This window comes from Pelodiscus sinensis, chromosome 19 (assembly GCF_049634645.1).
Source record: "Pelodiscus sinensis isolate JC-2024 chromosome 19, ASM4963464v1, whole genome shotgun sequence".
Taxonomy (NCBI): Eukaryota; Metazoa; Chordata; order Testudines; family Trionychidae; genus Pelodiscus; species Pelodiscus sinensis.
This window is the reverse complement of record NC_134729.1, coordinates 6,795,179-6,809,998: the sequence shown is the minus strand read 5'-3', so window position 1 is coordinate 6,809,998 and position 14,820 is coordinate 6,795,179. Positions and strand designations below refer to the sequence as shown.

At 65.7% G+C, this 14,820-nt stretch overlaps 1 protein-coding gene across 2 annotated transcripts in view; it reads left to right on the top strand.

The window, feature by feature from the left end:
* The window catches only part of ITGA5 (integrin subunit alpha 5), a 60,745-nt gene that overhangs the window by 33,744 nt on the left and 12,181 nt on the right, over positions 1-14,820 (top strand). For both annotated transcript variants that reach the window (XM_075902077.1, XM_075902076.1), the window contains exons 8-20: positions 46-90; positions 642-685; positions 2,170-2,226; positions 3,027-3,079; positions 5,584-5,792; positions 6,873-7,064; positions 7,587-7,632; positions 8,060-8,167; positions 9,627-9,682; positions 10,941-11,086; positions 11,336-11,473; positions 12,206-12,273; positions 14,406-14,556. In XM_075902077.1, coding sequence (XP_075758192.1) covers positions 46-90; positions 642-685; positions 2,170-2,226; positions 3,027-3,079; positions 5,584-5,792; positions 6,873-7,064; positions 7,587-7,632; positions 8,060-8,167; positions 9,627-9,682; positions 10,941-11,086; positions 11,336-11,473; positions 12,206-12,273; positions 14,406-14,556 — 1,313 coding nt within the window. The remainder of the gene's footprint in view (positions 1-45; positions 91-641; positions 686-2,169; positions 2,227-3,026; positions 3,080-5,583; positions 5,793-6,872; positions 7,065-7,586; positions 7,633-8,059; positions 8,168-9,626; positions 9,683-10,940; positions 11,087-11,335; positions 11,474-12,205; positions 12,274-14,405; positions 14,557-14,820) is intronic.

The following is a 14,820-nucleotide window of genomic DNA, read 5'->3' as shown; positions in this document are numbered from 1 at the left end:
GCTGTGCGGTGCCGGAGCCTAACCCCTCGCTTCCTCTCCTGGCAGGGTATTCTGTGGCCGTTGGCGAGTTCAGCGGGGATTCCATTGAAGGTACCAACCATGCTGGGTTCTCTGGAGTTCTGCCCCCCGATTGGTGCAGGGTCCATCCCAGGGAGCCTGGGGCTTTGGAGAAGCAGCCGTGGAGGAGGCAGAAATGAGCCACCCCCGGGGTTTGAACCCTCACGTAGCTGTCGGGAAGGCTGTGACCGTGGGGGGCCTGCTGCTTGGGGACTGTGACGTGCTCGCCCCGTGTTCCATGAGAAATAGCCTGGGGGTGCACACTGCCACCCAGATTGGAGGGGTTGGGGTCGGGCTCAGGCCAGATCCGCCTGCCCCCACCCCCAGGCAGGGAGCGAGCCGTCAGCGACCGCGGGTGCAGGGTAGCGGATGGATCGATGGACTCTGCCGATCCAGACCCCTGCTGGTCTTGGCTTCACCCCCTGGAGTCTGGACTCTAGGGGTCCCCCGCCCATTGTCTGGGTGAACTGATTTCCCCGGGGTGTGGCATTGGCCAGCCCAGCCTGGCTTTGTCGGTGTTGCCCACCCCCAGGCTGAGCTGCCGCCCGGAGCTCATGGACCCGTATCTCTTTGCTCCTTTGCAGACTTTGTGGCCGGCGTTCCCAAGGGAAACCTGACCTACGGCTACGTAAGCTCCTGGGTCGGGGCAGCAGGGTGGGGGCTGAGGGAGCTCTCCTGTCTCTCCACCTGGCTGCATCCAGATGTTCCAGGCCTCCTTTTCCAGCTGCATCGCTGCTTCCCTTGGCCTCCCTCCATCTGCCCTGGGAGCCTCACATCAGCCTGGCCCGGGCTGTGCTCAGAGCGCCAAGAGCAGCCAGTGCCACGGCCCCCCTGAAGTGGATGGATTTCCCCCTGTCTCCTAGCTTGGCTCTGGGTCGGTGGGGTGGGGGTGCAGTGCTCGCACCCCCAGCCACTGCTTGCAGAATGGCTGTGCGGGGCGGGGCCGTCTCTGCCAGCTCCCTACCAGGCCCACCTGGGCTCCCCTGCTGCCACACATGGGCCTTGCTATGCCCCACAATCCTGCTGAGTCGGTTGTTTCCGTAGTGACTGGCACATTCCTCCGGCTGAGGGCATGTATCCGCTGCAATCGAGTGACCCCCGGCAGAGTAATTGTGGGCAGATGCTGAGCCCTCCCCCACACAGGGTCCCGAAGCATGGGCGCCAGCCCAGGCCCCGACATCTGCCTCGCAGTCACAGAGCCCCTAGCCCGAGCCCCACGAGCTGTGGTGCACACAGACAGACTGACAGGCCCCCCTGGAATGGCGCGAAGCCTGAGCTGAGGCGATGGAGGGTGGGGATGACGCAGAGGAAGGAAGGAGCAGCCCGGCCCACCCACGGTTTTGTGGTCACCTCCATGCATGTGACCCGTCTCTATTGACATCCCAGGCCCAACCCATGGCCTGCCCCCGGACCCTGCTGTGTGGCATCGCCAGACCTGCTGCCGGGGACTGGCTGCAGAGTGACTCTGCCCAAGCGACACCAGAGTCCGGCCAGGGTCCTCCCCACTGAAAGATGACAGCAGAGCTTTTCGCGGAGAGATGGGACTTAGCACCCTGGGTCCTGCTCTCTGCTCTGGGGGGAATGGGGTATAGTGGTTAGAGCATGGGGGAAAGGGCTAGGGCTCAGGACACCTGGGTCCTGCTCTCTGCTCTGGGGAGAGTGAGGACTAGTGGTTAGAATGGGCAGGGAAGCTAGGGCTCAGGACCCCTGGGTTCTGTTCTCTGCTCTGGGGGAGTGGGGTCTAGTGGTTAGAGCAGGGGTGTGCATTAGAACTCAGGACTTTTCTCCGGTGTGGTTTCCCATCTGTAATGTGGAGAGGCCGCTTAGCTGCAATGGGCTTTGCCTTTACAGCCTGCGGCGCCAAAGAAATGGGACTTGGATTTCCTTCCTGACAAAGTCACAGATGCCAGCTGGGACTCCTCCCCCACTCCTGACTCAGCAGAGCAGTGTAGTGAGCAGGGGCCGCCTGGGCTAGAAGACCCAGTGGGGCAAATGGAAACCGGCCGGGGACTCGCGTGGGAAGGGAGCGAGGCCCGGTCAGAGCAGTTCTGCCCTGCGGGGTGGGGATGGGCACGTGGCGACCGAGCTGTGACCTGGGCCTTCTCTTGCCAGGTCACTGTCCTGAATGGAACAGACATGAGGTCCCTGTATAACTTCTCTGGGGAGCAGGTGAGCAGGGTGTGCTGGCCACGTGGGCCAAGCCCTCGCGCGTGGCAGGGGCTTTGGAACGAGGCCGTGCAGGGGGAGGGGCGCGCCCTTACCCAGACCCTGCGTGTCACTGCCCCGGATGGGCCCTGGGAGCGCCGTGGCGGTGCATGGGGCTAGGAGTGCTTTGGAAATACCCTGTCAGTGGGGGGAGAAGAGTGAACCGTCGGCATGCAGGGCGAAGCATGAAACTGCGGGCGAGGGGCCTGGGGCTGCCTTGGCGCATGGGCGGCGTGTTCATTGACAGATTGTCGCGGGAGCACTGTTCCCGTCCTGGTGGCGGTGGAACGGCCCCAGCAGCCTCTGTAGAGGGATGACATTGGGGCCAGGCCACCCAGGGCTGCAAAGGGACAGGAGCTCAGTGCAGCAACGCTCTCCACAGCAGCTGGGCCTGGCCTGTCCCGTGGCGCTTAGCCGCTGGGGGTGAGGTGGGGCGCTGGCCCCATGCGGCACTGGTTCCCTGCAGGCTGGGGGGGGGCGTGTGACCCAGCCCAGGAGAGGGGGGGATGGAGTCCCCGGGGGGGGGGGGGGAGTAGAAGGAGGAGCTTTGAAAATCTCTTTCTCATCCGGGCAGTGTCCCTGTCTCAGGCCACAGGCCCAGCCGGATGCAGAGCTGGGACCAGCCTTTGGCTAGGCCCGACCAGAGGGAGCCCCGGCCCCAATTGGGCATGTGGGCCCTGCCCTGGGGGGGTTCCCCCACTCGTAGCGGGAGGCAAAATCCATCGGCCTGATCGTGGAGCCCGATGGGCCCTTTCTCCCCACAGATGGCGGCCTACTTCGGCTACGTGGTGGCTGCTGCTGATGTGAACGGCGACGGGTGAGTGCGGGGCTGTTCCTGGGGGCTTGGGGGATTAAGGGGACCGCTGGGTCAAGCAGGAAAGGGCTGGGCTGTGTGGAGGGGTGAGGGGTTTTGTAGCATGAGGAGAGGCACATGATGGGCCTGTGTAGTGGGGGGGGGGGAAGGTGGCAGGGCTCTGCACTGCACATCCCCCCCTCCCGGACTGGCTTCCTCCCCCCCCCCCCCCCAGACTATGTGTGGGGAATAAATTGCCTGTTCCAGAGGGGCTGGTAAGTGAGCACCCTGCTCGGAGCCTGTGGACCCAGCCGCACCCGCGGCGCAGGGGATGGGACAGCAGCATCCCTGGCCCCTGCTCACACCAAAACCCTGTCAGAGGCCCAGCTTAGCAGCACCCTCTCCCCGCCCCATGGCCACACAGTCACTGCCTTGGCTGCAGCGCGTTTAGCAGGGCCCGGGGGGCTGGGCGGGAGTGGGGCCCGTGTCCAGTTCTTGGCAGCTCCTCCCGTTCTGAGGAAGTGGCTGACGCAGCCCTTGGCTCCTGCCGCCTCCCCCGGCAGGCCCCGATTTGGAAGGGATTGTGAGTGGAACTCACGCCTCCATACACACACGCTGCCAAATGCACACAACTGCTCCCCTGCCCGTGCACACGCGTCCCACGCTCCAGCACCCGCCTAGGCACGTGCCCACTACACGCCCTCTCACAGGGCTGTTGGAGCCCCAGAGCATCCTAGCCCCTGGCTCTCACTCGGGGAAGGGGATGGAGCCAGGTGGAGAGCTGGAGTCCAGGAGATCGGCTTCTCCCGGGCTCAGCCAGGGCCAAGGCTGCCAGCTAATTAGCACCGTGTGTCCCGAGAGCTTGGGGATGCAGCTGTCTCCTTGCTGGGCTGCACCCTCAATTCACCCTGAGCCCCTTGGCAGTGGTGGCCAGCCCCTATGCAGAGGTATAGCGCAGGTGTTATGCGCCCGGCAGCAAAAGAAAAATTTGTGCCTCCCTCGCCGCCTCTGCGCAGTGGGACCCCAAACCTGGCACACGGCTGAGCCCGACCATGGTGGGGGAGCTTGTACCGCATCTTCCCCTGCCTCCTCCAGTTTGGGGCCCAGCCCCTGGATGCACTAACCTGCCAGCGGAGATGGAGGAGGGTTGGGTTGGGGGCGGAGAGGTGGGGAGGAAGCTCCAGCCAGCGCAGCGGGCGGAGGAGGAGCAGGCGAACCAAGGAATAGCAGGGAGAGTGGAGGTGGACTACATTGACGCCCAGCCTAGTGTGGCACCCGGAGACAACTGCCCCCCCATGTCCTGCCCTTGCTACGCCACTGCCCTGGTGGGCTTGTCTGCACTACAGTCAGACACCGTCCATGTCCACGGACTCGGGCCAAGGGGCCACTTCACTGGGCTCAGGTTCCAGGTGGGTCCTAGATCCCACGTTGTCTAACTCGCCATGAGACAGCCCCTGAGCCTGCGACCCCCTGTGGGTGTTTAACTGCAGTATAGAAACACCCTGTGGGGCCAGGTCCCCCTGCTCTGTGCCCCAGCCCATAAAGGCGCTTGGTTCCTAAGGCTGCAGGTGTTCATCTGCCACGGACCATGTGGCCTAAATCCAGCTGCCTCCTCAAGGCTCAGGCAGGGTGACCACATGGCAGACAATGAGCTCCCACCAGAACGCTGCTCAGCCCAAGTATGCCAGCAGGAGACGCACATGTGGCTGGTGCCATGCAGCTGCCTTCTCCTGCGGGTGTTAACTGGCTGTGGAAGAGCTTTGAAAACTCACATTCTGTGGTTGTCATTAGGCTCCAGAGTTAACATGGCCCGGAGAGTGGTTTTTTTAAAGCTCTCTCTACAGCTGGCAGGGCAGGAGGCTTCATAGAAAATGGCTGTTTAGGATCTGCAGCATGAAGGTGGCAAATCGCGGGAAACGGGATGCCCTGGTGGGTACTAGACAGGCAGGACTCCAGGGTTCTGGTCCCAGCTCAGGGAGAGAGTGGGGTGCAATGGATTGGAGTGGGACTCTCGTAGAACATCGCGGCACCTGAGTCCTGTTCATGGCCCCATCGCTTATTATAGTTTCCCAAACAGCTGCCCGTGCCCCATAGAGAGTCGGGGCAGGGAAGGGGAGAGTTTTAAGTGGCTCTTGGGCACCGAGTGGAAGAGAAGCACTGGGGAGAAGGGGTTGTTGGCCAGTGAGTGGATCCCTCTCCCATGGGGTTGGGCCTGGTCCCAGCATCGTGTGGATGTGGATCTGGCCTGGCCTGGCCTTTGGGGCAGGAGCACCGCTGTGGGGTGAGTGCAGGACGGGCTCTCTCTTTGAACACCCACGCACCCCCAGGCTGGGCGCTGGGCCAGGAGCAAGCAGGTGGCTTGGCTGGCAGCTGCTGGAGCAGTACCAGGCATTAGTGCCCTGTGAACATCACCCCCTGCTGAGTGTGGGGTGGAAGGTGAGATACCCACCCACACCACAGGCTGCTGACGGCTGTAGCACCAGCCCAGGGTCTAAGCCCTAGATCTCTCTCTCTCCCTCCACTTGAAGTCTGGACGACCTGCTGGTGGGCGCCCCGCTGTTCATGGAGAAGACAGAGGATGGGCGGGTGCAGGAGGTGGGCAGAGTCTACGTTTACCTGCAGCAGCCCCACGGCATGGAGCCCAACGCCTCCATGGTGCTGACAGGGGAAAAGGAGTTCGGCCGCTTTGGGAGCACCCTGGCCCCGCTGGGAGACCTGAACCAGGATGGCTACAATGGTGTGTGTGTGTGTGACCCCTCCCCCCTGGCTGAAGCCCAGCTGGGACTGAAGCTAGGCGTGTGCACCCCTTAGTTTGATCACTCCCTGCTACAGGAGCCAGGGTCCCGCAGAGTCTGGGTTCCTGGGATGCCCCGGGAGGGGGGCAGGGGATTATGGACTCTCCCATTTTTTCAACCCCAGCAGGAACTACCAGAGGCAAAAACAGCCCAGGGAAAAGCGTAACGACCAGTGTAGACCTGGGGGCCTGTCAGCCTGAATGGCAAGCGCCTCGGAGCCGGGGAGCAGCAGCTGCTCATGGGGTCCCCGTCCAGCCCTTTGCAGGCCCTGACTGCAGCCAACGTTGGGACTTCATTAGGCTGCAAGGGGGCTGCTTGCCCTGGGAGAGGAATGGGGTGGGAATGGGCCCCTGGCGGGGCAGCCCCAGGCCCTGCGCAGGGTGTCTGGCCTGCTCTGGGCAGGAATCCGGGTGCCACGGCCTGCGGGAGCTGTTCTGATAGGAGCTGTGCTGGGCCTAGAGAGGCGGTGCTGCTGGCTCCCAGATCCCATCGTTCTGAGCACGGGGCTTCCTGGGCGCCTTGGACAAGCATCTGTCGGGGTGGCTGGTTCTAGCAGGGGGCTGGACAAGGCAGGCTACGAGATCTCCTCCAGCCCTGCGTTTCCAGGAGGCCAAGCTGCTTCTCCCCCACGGTCCTGCCTCACCTGGGGGCCAGGCAGGGACCTAGGTCTGGTCGGTGGTGACCGGAATCCCACCCTCGCCAGCTGTTCAGGGTCACCAAGGTGAAACGAGTTTGGCAGGTCTCAGCCTTGTCCTCGTCCATGGCAGCCTCAATGCCCCTGCATGTGGCCACCCAGCTGCCCTTGCCCTCTGTGGGCTGGGCAGGGAGGGGCAATGGGGGACAGAGCCCGGGGGAAGGGGCCATCCCTGCGCCCTCACTGCCCAGCACTGAAAGGGACGGTGCCACAGTCCAGCATGGTGCCCTGTGTCTGGCTGCCTTTCCCGGCTTCCGTGCGGGGGGTGAGGCCTGGGAGCAGGGTGCAGCTCATGCCCCCACTGACCTCAGTGCTTGTCTCCCCACAGACGTTGCAATCGGGGCGCCGTTCGGCGGGGACGCGCAGCAGGGCCTGGTGTACGTGTACAACGGTCAGGCGGGCGGGGTGAAGGCCCAGCACTCCCAGGTCCTGCAGGGGCACTGGCCCCCTGGCAGCTCACCTGACTTCTTTGGGTTTGCCCTCCGCGGAGCCAAGGACCTGGATGGAAACGGCTACCCGGGTAAGGGTTGGCGCAGGGGAGACTTGGCAGCTGACCCCATGGCAGCGAGCTTCCTGCTAGCTCCCCTGGCACAGACTGCCCCCCCACCTCCATGGCAGCGAGCTCCCTGCCAGATCCCACCCGCACAACCCCCCCGCCCCCACCCTATGGCAGCGAGCTTCCTGCTAGCTCCCCTGGCACAGACTGCCCCCCCACCTCCATGGCAGCGAGCTCCCTGCCAGCTCCCGCCCGCACAACCCCCCCAACCCCACCCTATGGCAGCGAGCTTCCTGCTAGCTCCCCTGACACAGACCCCTCCCAGCCTATGGCAGCGAGCTCCCTGCTAGCTCCCCTGGCACAGACCCCGCCCTCCCAGCCCCATGGCAGCAAGCTCCCTGCCAGCTCCTCCCCGCACAGATTCCCCCCAGCCCCATGGCAGTGAGCACTTCACTAGCTCCCCTGGCACTGGGGACACACAGTGCTGGGTGCCCAGGTGTTGTCCTGCTGTGGGCTGGCCCTGAGCTGTCTGTGTTTGCCCTGCAGACTTGATTGTGGGTGCGTTCGGAGTGGACACAGCCCTGGTGTACCGGTAGGTGATGGGACTCTGGGCGGGCTCCTTCCTGTGGACTGGGGGGCTGGTTCCAGGAGCCCACACTGCATGGCTCAGCATCGCCCGGCCCGCCCTCAGCCCCAGGATGGGGGGGCCCTAGCAGCTGTCTGCTCAGCCAGCTTGGAGGTCATTGGCCAGCATGGGGGTGGCATGGGAGCCAGCCTGAGCCAGGAGCATCCCTGGGCATGGCAGGGAGGGGAAGCGGCTGCTCTGGGGATTCCTGGAGCAATGTGGAGCCAGGTCCTCTGGAGTGAATGGCCCAATCCCAGCCAGGGGGCCGTCCCAGCTCTCAGGCCCCATTTCCCACCGCCCCTTCAGGGTCAGCCCAGCCCGACCCTGCCTGGTCCCTCCAGGCTGTCACTGTAGCATGTGACCTTCTGCCCTGTTGTCCTGCCGCCCCACACAGAGGCCGCCCCATCGTCTATGCCAGCGCCTCCCTCAGCATCTTCCCCGCCATGTTCAACCCCGAAGAGCGATCCTGCACACTGGAGGGCACCGACACGCACGTGGCCTGGTAGGTAACGGCCCCCCTCCCCCCCAGCTCTGCCCCTAGGGCAGGACTCGGGGCCTCCCGGCGGGCAGGCGCTGCTTCCATAGCGTTCCGACGCCGAGTGCCTGGCTGCGAGCCTGCCTGGGTGACTGGCTGTTGGGTTCTCCCCCTCTGCTTGTCCGGCGCTGCCGCGTGGGGTTAAACAGCTGCTGTGCTTCCCCCCCTCCTGCACTGCCGCGTGGGGTGGGGAAGTGCTCCCTGGGCGTAGTGAACACGAGGATCCGGCCAGGCAGAACGCCCCAGGCCAGCAGTGGGCCGGGCAAATTGCCTCTGCTTTTGGCTTTTGATATGGGCTCCGCTCTGGGGCCGGGCTCCCTGAAACACTGCCAATGAGCTCAGCTGTGGGGGACCCCGCCCCGGGTGTCACCCCGCCTCGCGTGTGTCAGCTGGCGGCTCTCGCGCCAGGCCTGCGGGGGGGGCTGTTTAGAGCAAGCTATTTATCTGTTGCTCAGCAACCGGGCTGCTGGCCGCCTGCCCTGCCCTTCCATGAATGAGCGATTGTGAGGGAGCTGGGACGCTGGCGGCCCCGGCCTGGAGCCGGCGGAGCGGCGGGGAGGCACTGGGGTGGGAATGGGGGGGGGCGCCCCAGGGGGCTGGGAGGGGATCAGCAGCAGGGGAGGGATGAAGGGGGAAGTGAAGAGGGGGGTTGGCATTGGGGTGGGGCAAATGGGCGGGGTCTGCACCAGAACGGGGGAGGGGGATGGAGCCGGCGGGGTGGGACGGGCATTACAGGGGCAGGGCTGCAGGAATGCCCCCTGGGGCCAGTCCGGTGCTGCAGCGGCCCCACCCCCGCCCTGCTCACCCTGGGAGGGATTTGACCTGAGGAATCCCTCTTGCTCCCACCTCCCTCAGGTTAACTTGTCCCCGGGCGCTTGGGGGTGGCTGCTAGCTGGCTCACAGCGGCACCAGGGCTGGGGCGAGGGGGGACCAGCGTAGGGGCAGGAATCTGAGGATTATTTAGAAGTGGGTGGGAGGCAGCCCTGGAGATGTCACGGGCTTTGGGGTCGCTGCAGGTGTCAGGATCTGGGTTCAGGGCTCCAGGCCTTTCCCCCTTGGGTCTAGCTGTCACCCAGCCTTTGACCAGCCCAGACCTAGTGGGGGCACAGTGGCCAGAGCACAGCCCGGAGCTCCGACACCCATTCCCAGCCCTACCAGAGACCGTGCCTCAGTTTCCCTGTTGCATTGCATTCCTCATCTTCCCAGAGGGGTGGGTAACTAAGAGCAGAGCAGAGTGTGGGACTCCTGCATCCTGCTCCTGGCTCTACCCCAGCAATGGCTTGCTGGGTCTATGAAGGTCCTGCGTGGTTGCCCTGCCCCTGCTCTGAGTCTGGCAAGGCTCAGGTGGGCTCCAGCAGGGGTTGGCCTGCTTCAGGCAGGCAGCTGCTGCTGTCTGATTGCACATCTCTCTCTCCCATCTCGGCAGCATAAACCTGAGCTTCTGCCTCAACGCCTCAGGGAAGCACGTGCCCGACTCCATTGGTGAGTAGTGAGCGTTGTTGGAGCAGGCAGGAGCCAGGTGCTGCCCCAGATATTCCCAGAATCCCTTGGTCTGGGGAGTTTCACTATCACAGGGCACTTGGGAACCTGGCAGCCAATGGGGGGTGTCCATTCTGGTGTGGGGTAGGTGAAGGAAACTAGGTCTGGCTATGCCAGGGCTTGGATGGGAGCCCAGGAGGCAGCGTGTGATGAGTCAGTAGGGGGCGGAGTGGAGGCTCAGCAGGGGGCGCTGTGCTGCAGGGGGCAGGGAGGCTCAGCAGGGGGCGCTGTGCTGCAGGGGCAGGGAGGCTCAGCAGGGGGCGCTGTGCTGCAGGGGCAGGGAGGCTCAGCAGGGGGCACTGCTGCAGGGGGCAGGGAGGCTCAGCAGGGGGCGCTGTGCTGCAGGGGCAGGGAGGCTCAGTAGGGGGCGCTGTGCTGCAGGGGATAGGGAGGCTCAGCAGGGGGCGCTGTGCTGCAGGGGGCAGGGAGGCTCAGCAGGGGGTGCTGCTGCAGGGGGCAGGGAGGCTCAGCAGGGGGTGCTGTGCTGCAGGGGGCAGGGAGGCTCAGCAGGGGGCGCTGCTGAAGAGGGCAGGGAGGCTCAGCAGGGGGTGCTGTTCTGCAGGGGGCAGGGAGGCTCAGCAGGGGGCACTGTGCTGCAGGGGACAGGGAGGCTCAGCAGGGGGTGCTGTTCTGCAGGGGGCAGGGAAGCTCAGCAGGGGGCGCTGTGCTGCAGGGGACAGGGAGGCTCAGCAGGGGGTGCTGTGCTGCAGGGGGTTGGCTCAACAAGGGACAGGAGTGGGGGTGCTGTTCTCCCCACACAGGTGAGGGTGACCCCAGGGACACCGCTGTGTGTCACATGAGCTGTAACCCTGAGGCCCTGGCTCCAGGAGGGGATTAAAGATGCCCTGACCCACTTTCCCATGGCCTGGGTAACCTGTTTAATGACCTGTGTCCTCAGTGAGTCCAAACTTGGGTAATTTCTCTGCCTCTAGCCTCCCCTTCACTCCAGTGAGACACAGGATTCCACTTTGCTTCCCGAGCTGCTTTGTCCGGTTGCTGTGGGCTGGGAACCAGCAGCTGAGCCCCTCCCCAGAGGGAGCCGCCTGCCGTGGCAGAGGAAGGGCGCCCTTGGCAGAGGCAGCCCGTGCAATGCTGCGGCAGTCGTGCGCAGAAGGGGGAGGCAGCGGGGTGCTCCCGCAGCCTGGAGCTGGGCCTGCAGCGCTCCCCTGGGCTTCCACTCACCCAGCCTCCTCCCTGGCAGGGTTCACGGTGGAGCTGCACCTGGACCACCTGAAGCAGAAGGAGCGGGCGCTGTTCCTGCAGTCGCACAAGCCCACCCTGAACCAGACCATCCAGGTGCACAACGGCGCCCTGGACAAGTGCAGGGAGATGAAAATCTACTTGCAGGTAAGTGGGGCCAGCCCAGCCGACCGGCATTGGGAGACCAGCCCTTGCCTGGGGGGGGGCTCCAGGGGTCGCTGAGGAGGCCGCCTGACTGTGGTTCTCTGGCTCCCTGGCCACTGAGCTCTCGGGTCCCCGAAGGGCTGCGCTGGCCAGGCTGCCGGAGGAGTGGGGTCCCTTGGCAGTGGCAGCTCCGTGGGGCCGGGGACTCAGAGCCACCTTCCTGCTGCCCCAGGTGCTCCCCTCTCTCCCCAGAACGAGTCCGAGTTCCGCGACAAGCTGTCCCCCATCCACGTGCAGCTGAGCTTCAGCCTCGACTCGCGGGCCCCGGCGGATGCCTACGGGCTGCAGCCCATCCTCAACCACCTCACCAAGAACAGAATCGAGCAGAAGGTGCGGCAGGGGGAGGGAAGGGGGCTCCTGGGCAGGCTGGCACCCCACTGCGCAGGTCCCTCTTTGTCGGGTGCTGAGGGCCCCCTGCGGGAGACTGGCAGGCTCCCAGCTGTTTTGGGGGCAGGGGAGTCGCTGCTCGGACTGGGAGTGGGGGGGGTTGCCAGCCCAGCTTTGTCCATAGAGCCCGCCCCAGGAGGGAGGAAACAAATCGGAGTCCCCAGGGCCATTTCCCCAGGCCTCTCCTGGCAGCAGGGCCCCCGGGAGCTCCCCTGGATCCAGTGGGGTCTCCCTCTTTAGCACCCCTCTTGGAGCCCACTCACCAGCACCCAGCTGTGCCCAGCTGCTCCCCGCCCTGTCCTGTGTCCAGCTGGCACTGGGGGTGGAGCAGGCAGAAAAGGTCCCACGACCTTCACCCCTCCCCCTGCACTGCCATCCCCACTCCCGACCAGGGGCCTGATGCATCTGTGCAAGTGATGGAGCCCAGGAGAGCAGCACAGGGCCCAGTGGCTCCCCATGTGTGTGCACCACGCAGGGGTCCCGGCTGGCCATGCCGCACCCTCCAGGAGCTGAGGGACAGACGCTGGGACAGGGCCACGCTGGGCAGCGCCATGGTCTGCGTCAGGCTCTCGGATTCACCCTGGCCTGCCACGGGGTGGCAGGGAGGCGGCTGTCACCACTAAGACAGCAGGGGAGGGGTTGCTCACACTGACCCCCACCTTCTCTCACCCCCAGGCCCAGATCCAGCTGGACTGTGGCGAGGACAATATCTGCGTCCCCGACCTGCAGCTCGAGGTCTCAGGGTAAGGCTGGCAGGAGGCCCCTTGAGCCGGGGCTGCGCCTGGGCATCTGCTGGGACCAGCTCAGAGCACGGAGGAGGTGGGGGTCGTGGGGGGGGAGCCACCCCACACTGCGGGGAATGTGGTCTAGTGGTGCTGGGAACTAGGACTCCTGGGGTCCATCCCCAGCTTCCAGCAAGGCCCTTCCCCTCCCTGACCAAGGCCCAGTCAAGGATCCATGCTGGGCCCAGCACGGAGGATACTCAGCCCCCGGCATCCCCTCAGGCCAAGGGCGCCCCAGGGCACAGAACGCTGGGAGCGAGGGCCGAGACCAGCCGCCCAGGTGGACTGAGGCGCTGTGCAGGAGTTGACTGGCTGGGGGCAGATAACTCTGTGGGCAGGTAGCGCGAAGGGGCACAGATTGGGCTGATAGTGCGGGAGGTGGGGCAGGGGAGGATAGCGCTGGGGTGGAAGGTGTATGGGGCTGGGGGGCAGGGCTGGGGGAGGATGAGCCTGGGGTGGGGAGCAGGGCGGGGTGGGAGCGGATGGGCAGAGAGCAGGGCGGGGCAGAGAGCGTTGTGGATGGAGGCCTTGTGGAGTCTCTTCTCCCCGCTGCGAGGTGGGGCTGTTCCTCGGGGCACTTGCTGCCTTGCAGGCTGTGGGGCAGGCCTGCCCGGATCGGATCTGGACTGTGCAGGAAGTGTCCGGGGGGCTGGTCCAGGTGCCAGCCCCCACCCTGTCATCTTCCTGTTCTGCTGCCCCGGGCGCCCAGAGGCAGTGGTGCCTGTCTGGATTGCAGGGCGAGAGGAGAGCTGTCCCTGCAGGGGGGGTTGAGTGGGTGGTCCCCCGACGCCCCGGATGTGGGGATCGCACTGTCTGGGGCAGAATGGGAGCCAGGGGATGCTGCCTCTGCTCTGGCCCTGCTCCCGTTTCTCCAACCCCAAGGGCCTGAGGCAGCTGGCTCTGGGGGGTGCGCTCCCTCCTCCAGGCAAGGCCCAGATGGGCAGGAGCTGCTGACAGCCCCTCCCTGGCAGAGCTGGGAGCCTGGCCTGGAGGATCCCCAGCTGCGTGGGCGACGTGACTCCCCCGCCCCCGGCTAACACCAAGCAGCTGTGCTTGCATATGGAAGCCCTTAGCCTGGCGCTGCCTGTAAGCGGAGCTGGGCGGAGCCACAGCAGCAGGGCCCTGGGAGCAGGGCTACCCCCGCTACAGCTGCTGAGTGGGGGCCTGGGGAAGCAGCATTTCCGTGCCTCCCCCTCCCCCGAAAATAATCTGGTGGGGTGGGAGCTGCAGCCATGTGGCTAGGGGGCATTGCCTGGGGGCAGCCTGGCTGTGAGGACCCTGCTGGGCTCCAGGGTGCTAGCACACCCCCAGCTGCCTGCACCCCCTCTGGCGGGGAGCCTGGCTGTGGGGACCCTGCTGGGCTCCAGGGTGCTAGCACACCCCCAGCTGCCTGCACCCCCTCTGGCGGGGAGCCTGGCTGTGGGGACCCTGCTGGGCTCCAGGGTGCTAGCACACCCCCAGCTGCCTGCACCCCCTCTGGCGGGGAGCCTGGCTGTGGGGACCCTGCTGGGCTCCAGGGTGCTAGCACACCCCCAGCTGCCTGCACCCCCTCTGGCAGGGAGCCTGGCTGTAAGGACCCTGCTGGGCTCCAGGGTGCTAGCACACCCCCAGCTGCCTGCACCCCCTCTGGCGGGGAGCCTGGCTGTGAGGACCCTGCTGGGCTCCAGGGTGCTAGCACACCCCCAGCTGCCTGCACCCCCTCTGGCGGGGAGCCTGGCTGTGGGGACCCTGCTGGGCTCCAGGGTGCTAGCACACCCCCAGCTGCCTGCACCCCCTCTGGCAGGGAGCCTGGCTGTAAGGACCCTGCTGGGCTCCAGGGTGCTAGCACACCCCCAGCTGCCTGCACCCCCTCTGGCAGGGAGCCTGGCTGTAAGGACCCTGCTGGGCTCCAGGGTGCTAGCACACCCCCAGCTGCCTGCACCCCCTCTGGCGGGGAGCCTGGCTGTGAGGACCCTGCTGGGCTCCAGGGTGCTAGCACACCCCCAGCTGCCTGCACCCCCTCTGGCGGGGAGCCTGGCTGTGACTGCGTCAGGCGGTGGGTGTGCCGGGGCCAGGCCGCGCCCGCTGGCTCTCACACCCCTTGTGCCCGGCAGGGAGCACAGCGTGGTCTACCTGGGGGACAAGAACGCCCTGAACCTGACCTTCAACGCCTACAACCGCGGCGAGGGCGGCGCCTACGAAGCCGAGCTCTACGTCACCCTGCCCGTGGAGGCCGACTACTCCGGGGTGATCCGCAACCAGGGGGTAGGTGGCAGAGGACCCTGGGGATCGGGCAGCCCAGGACAGTCGGGCAGGGCCCTCTGCTGCCCCAGTGACACAGGCTCCAGGGAGACATGGCTCTGGGCTGCAGCTCCTTGGCATGGGCCCCTCGGTGCCAGACATCCCCCGGGGCAGGATACGGGCAGCTTGGGCTGGCCATGTGCTGCCTGGTGCATGGGGACCCCTGGGGACAGGACTCCGGCACAAGAGCTGGCCCCCCAGAGCAGGGTGGGCGTGTCAGGCAAGAGG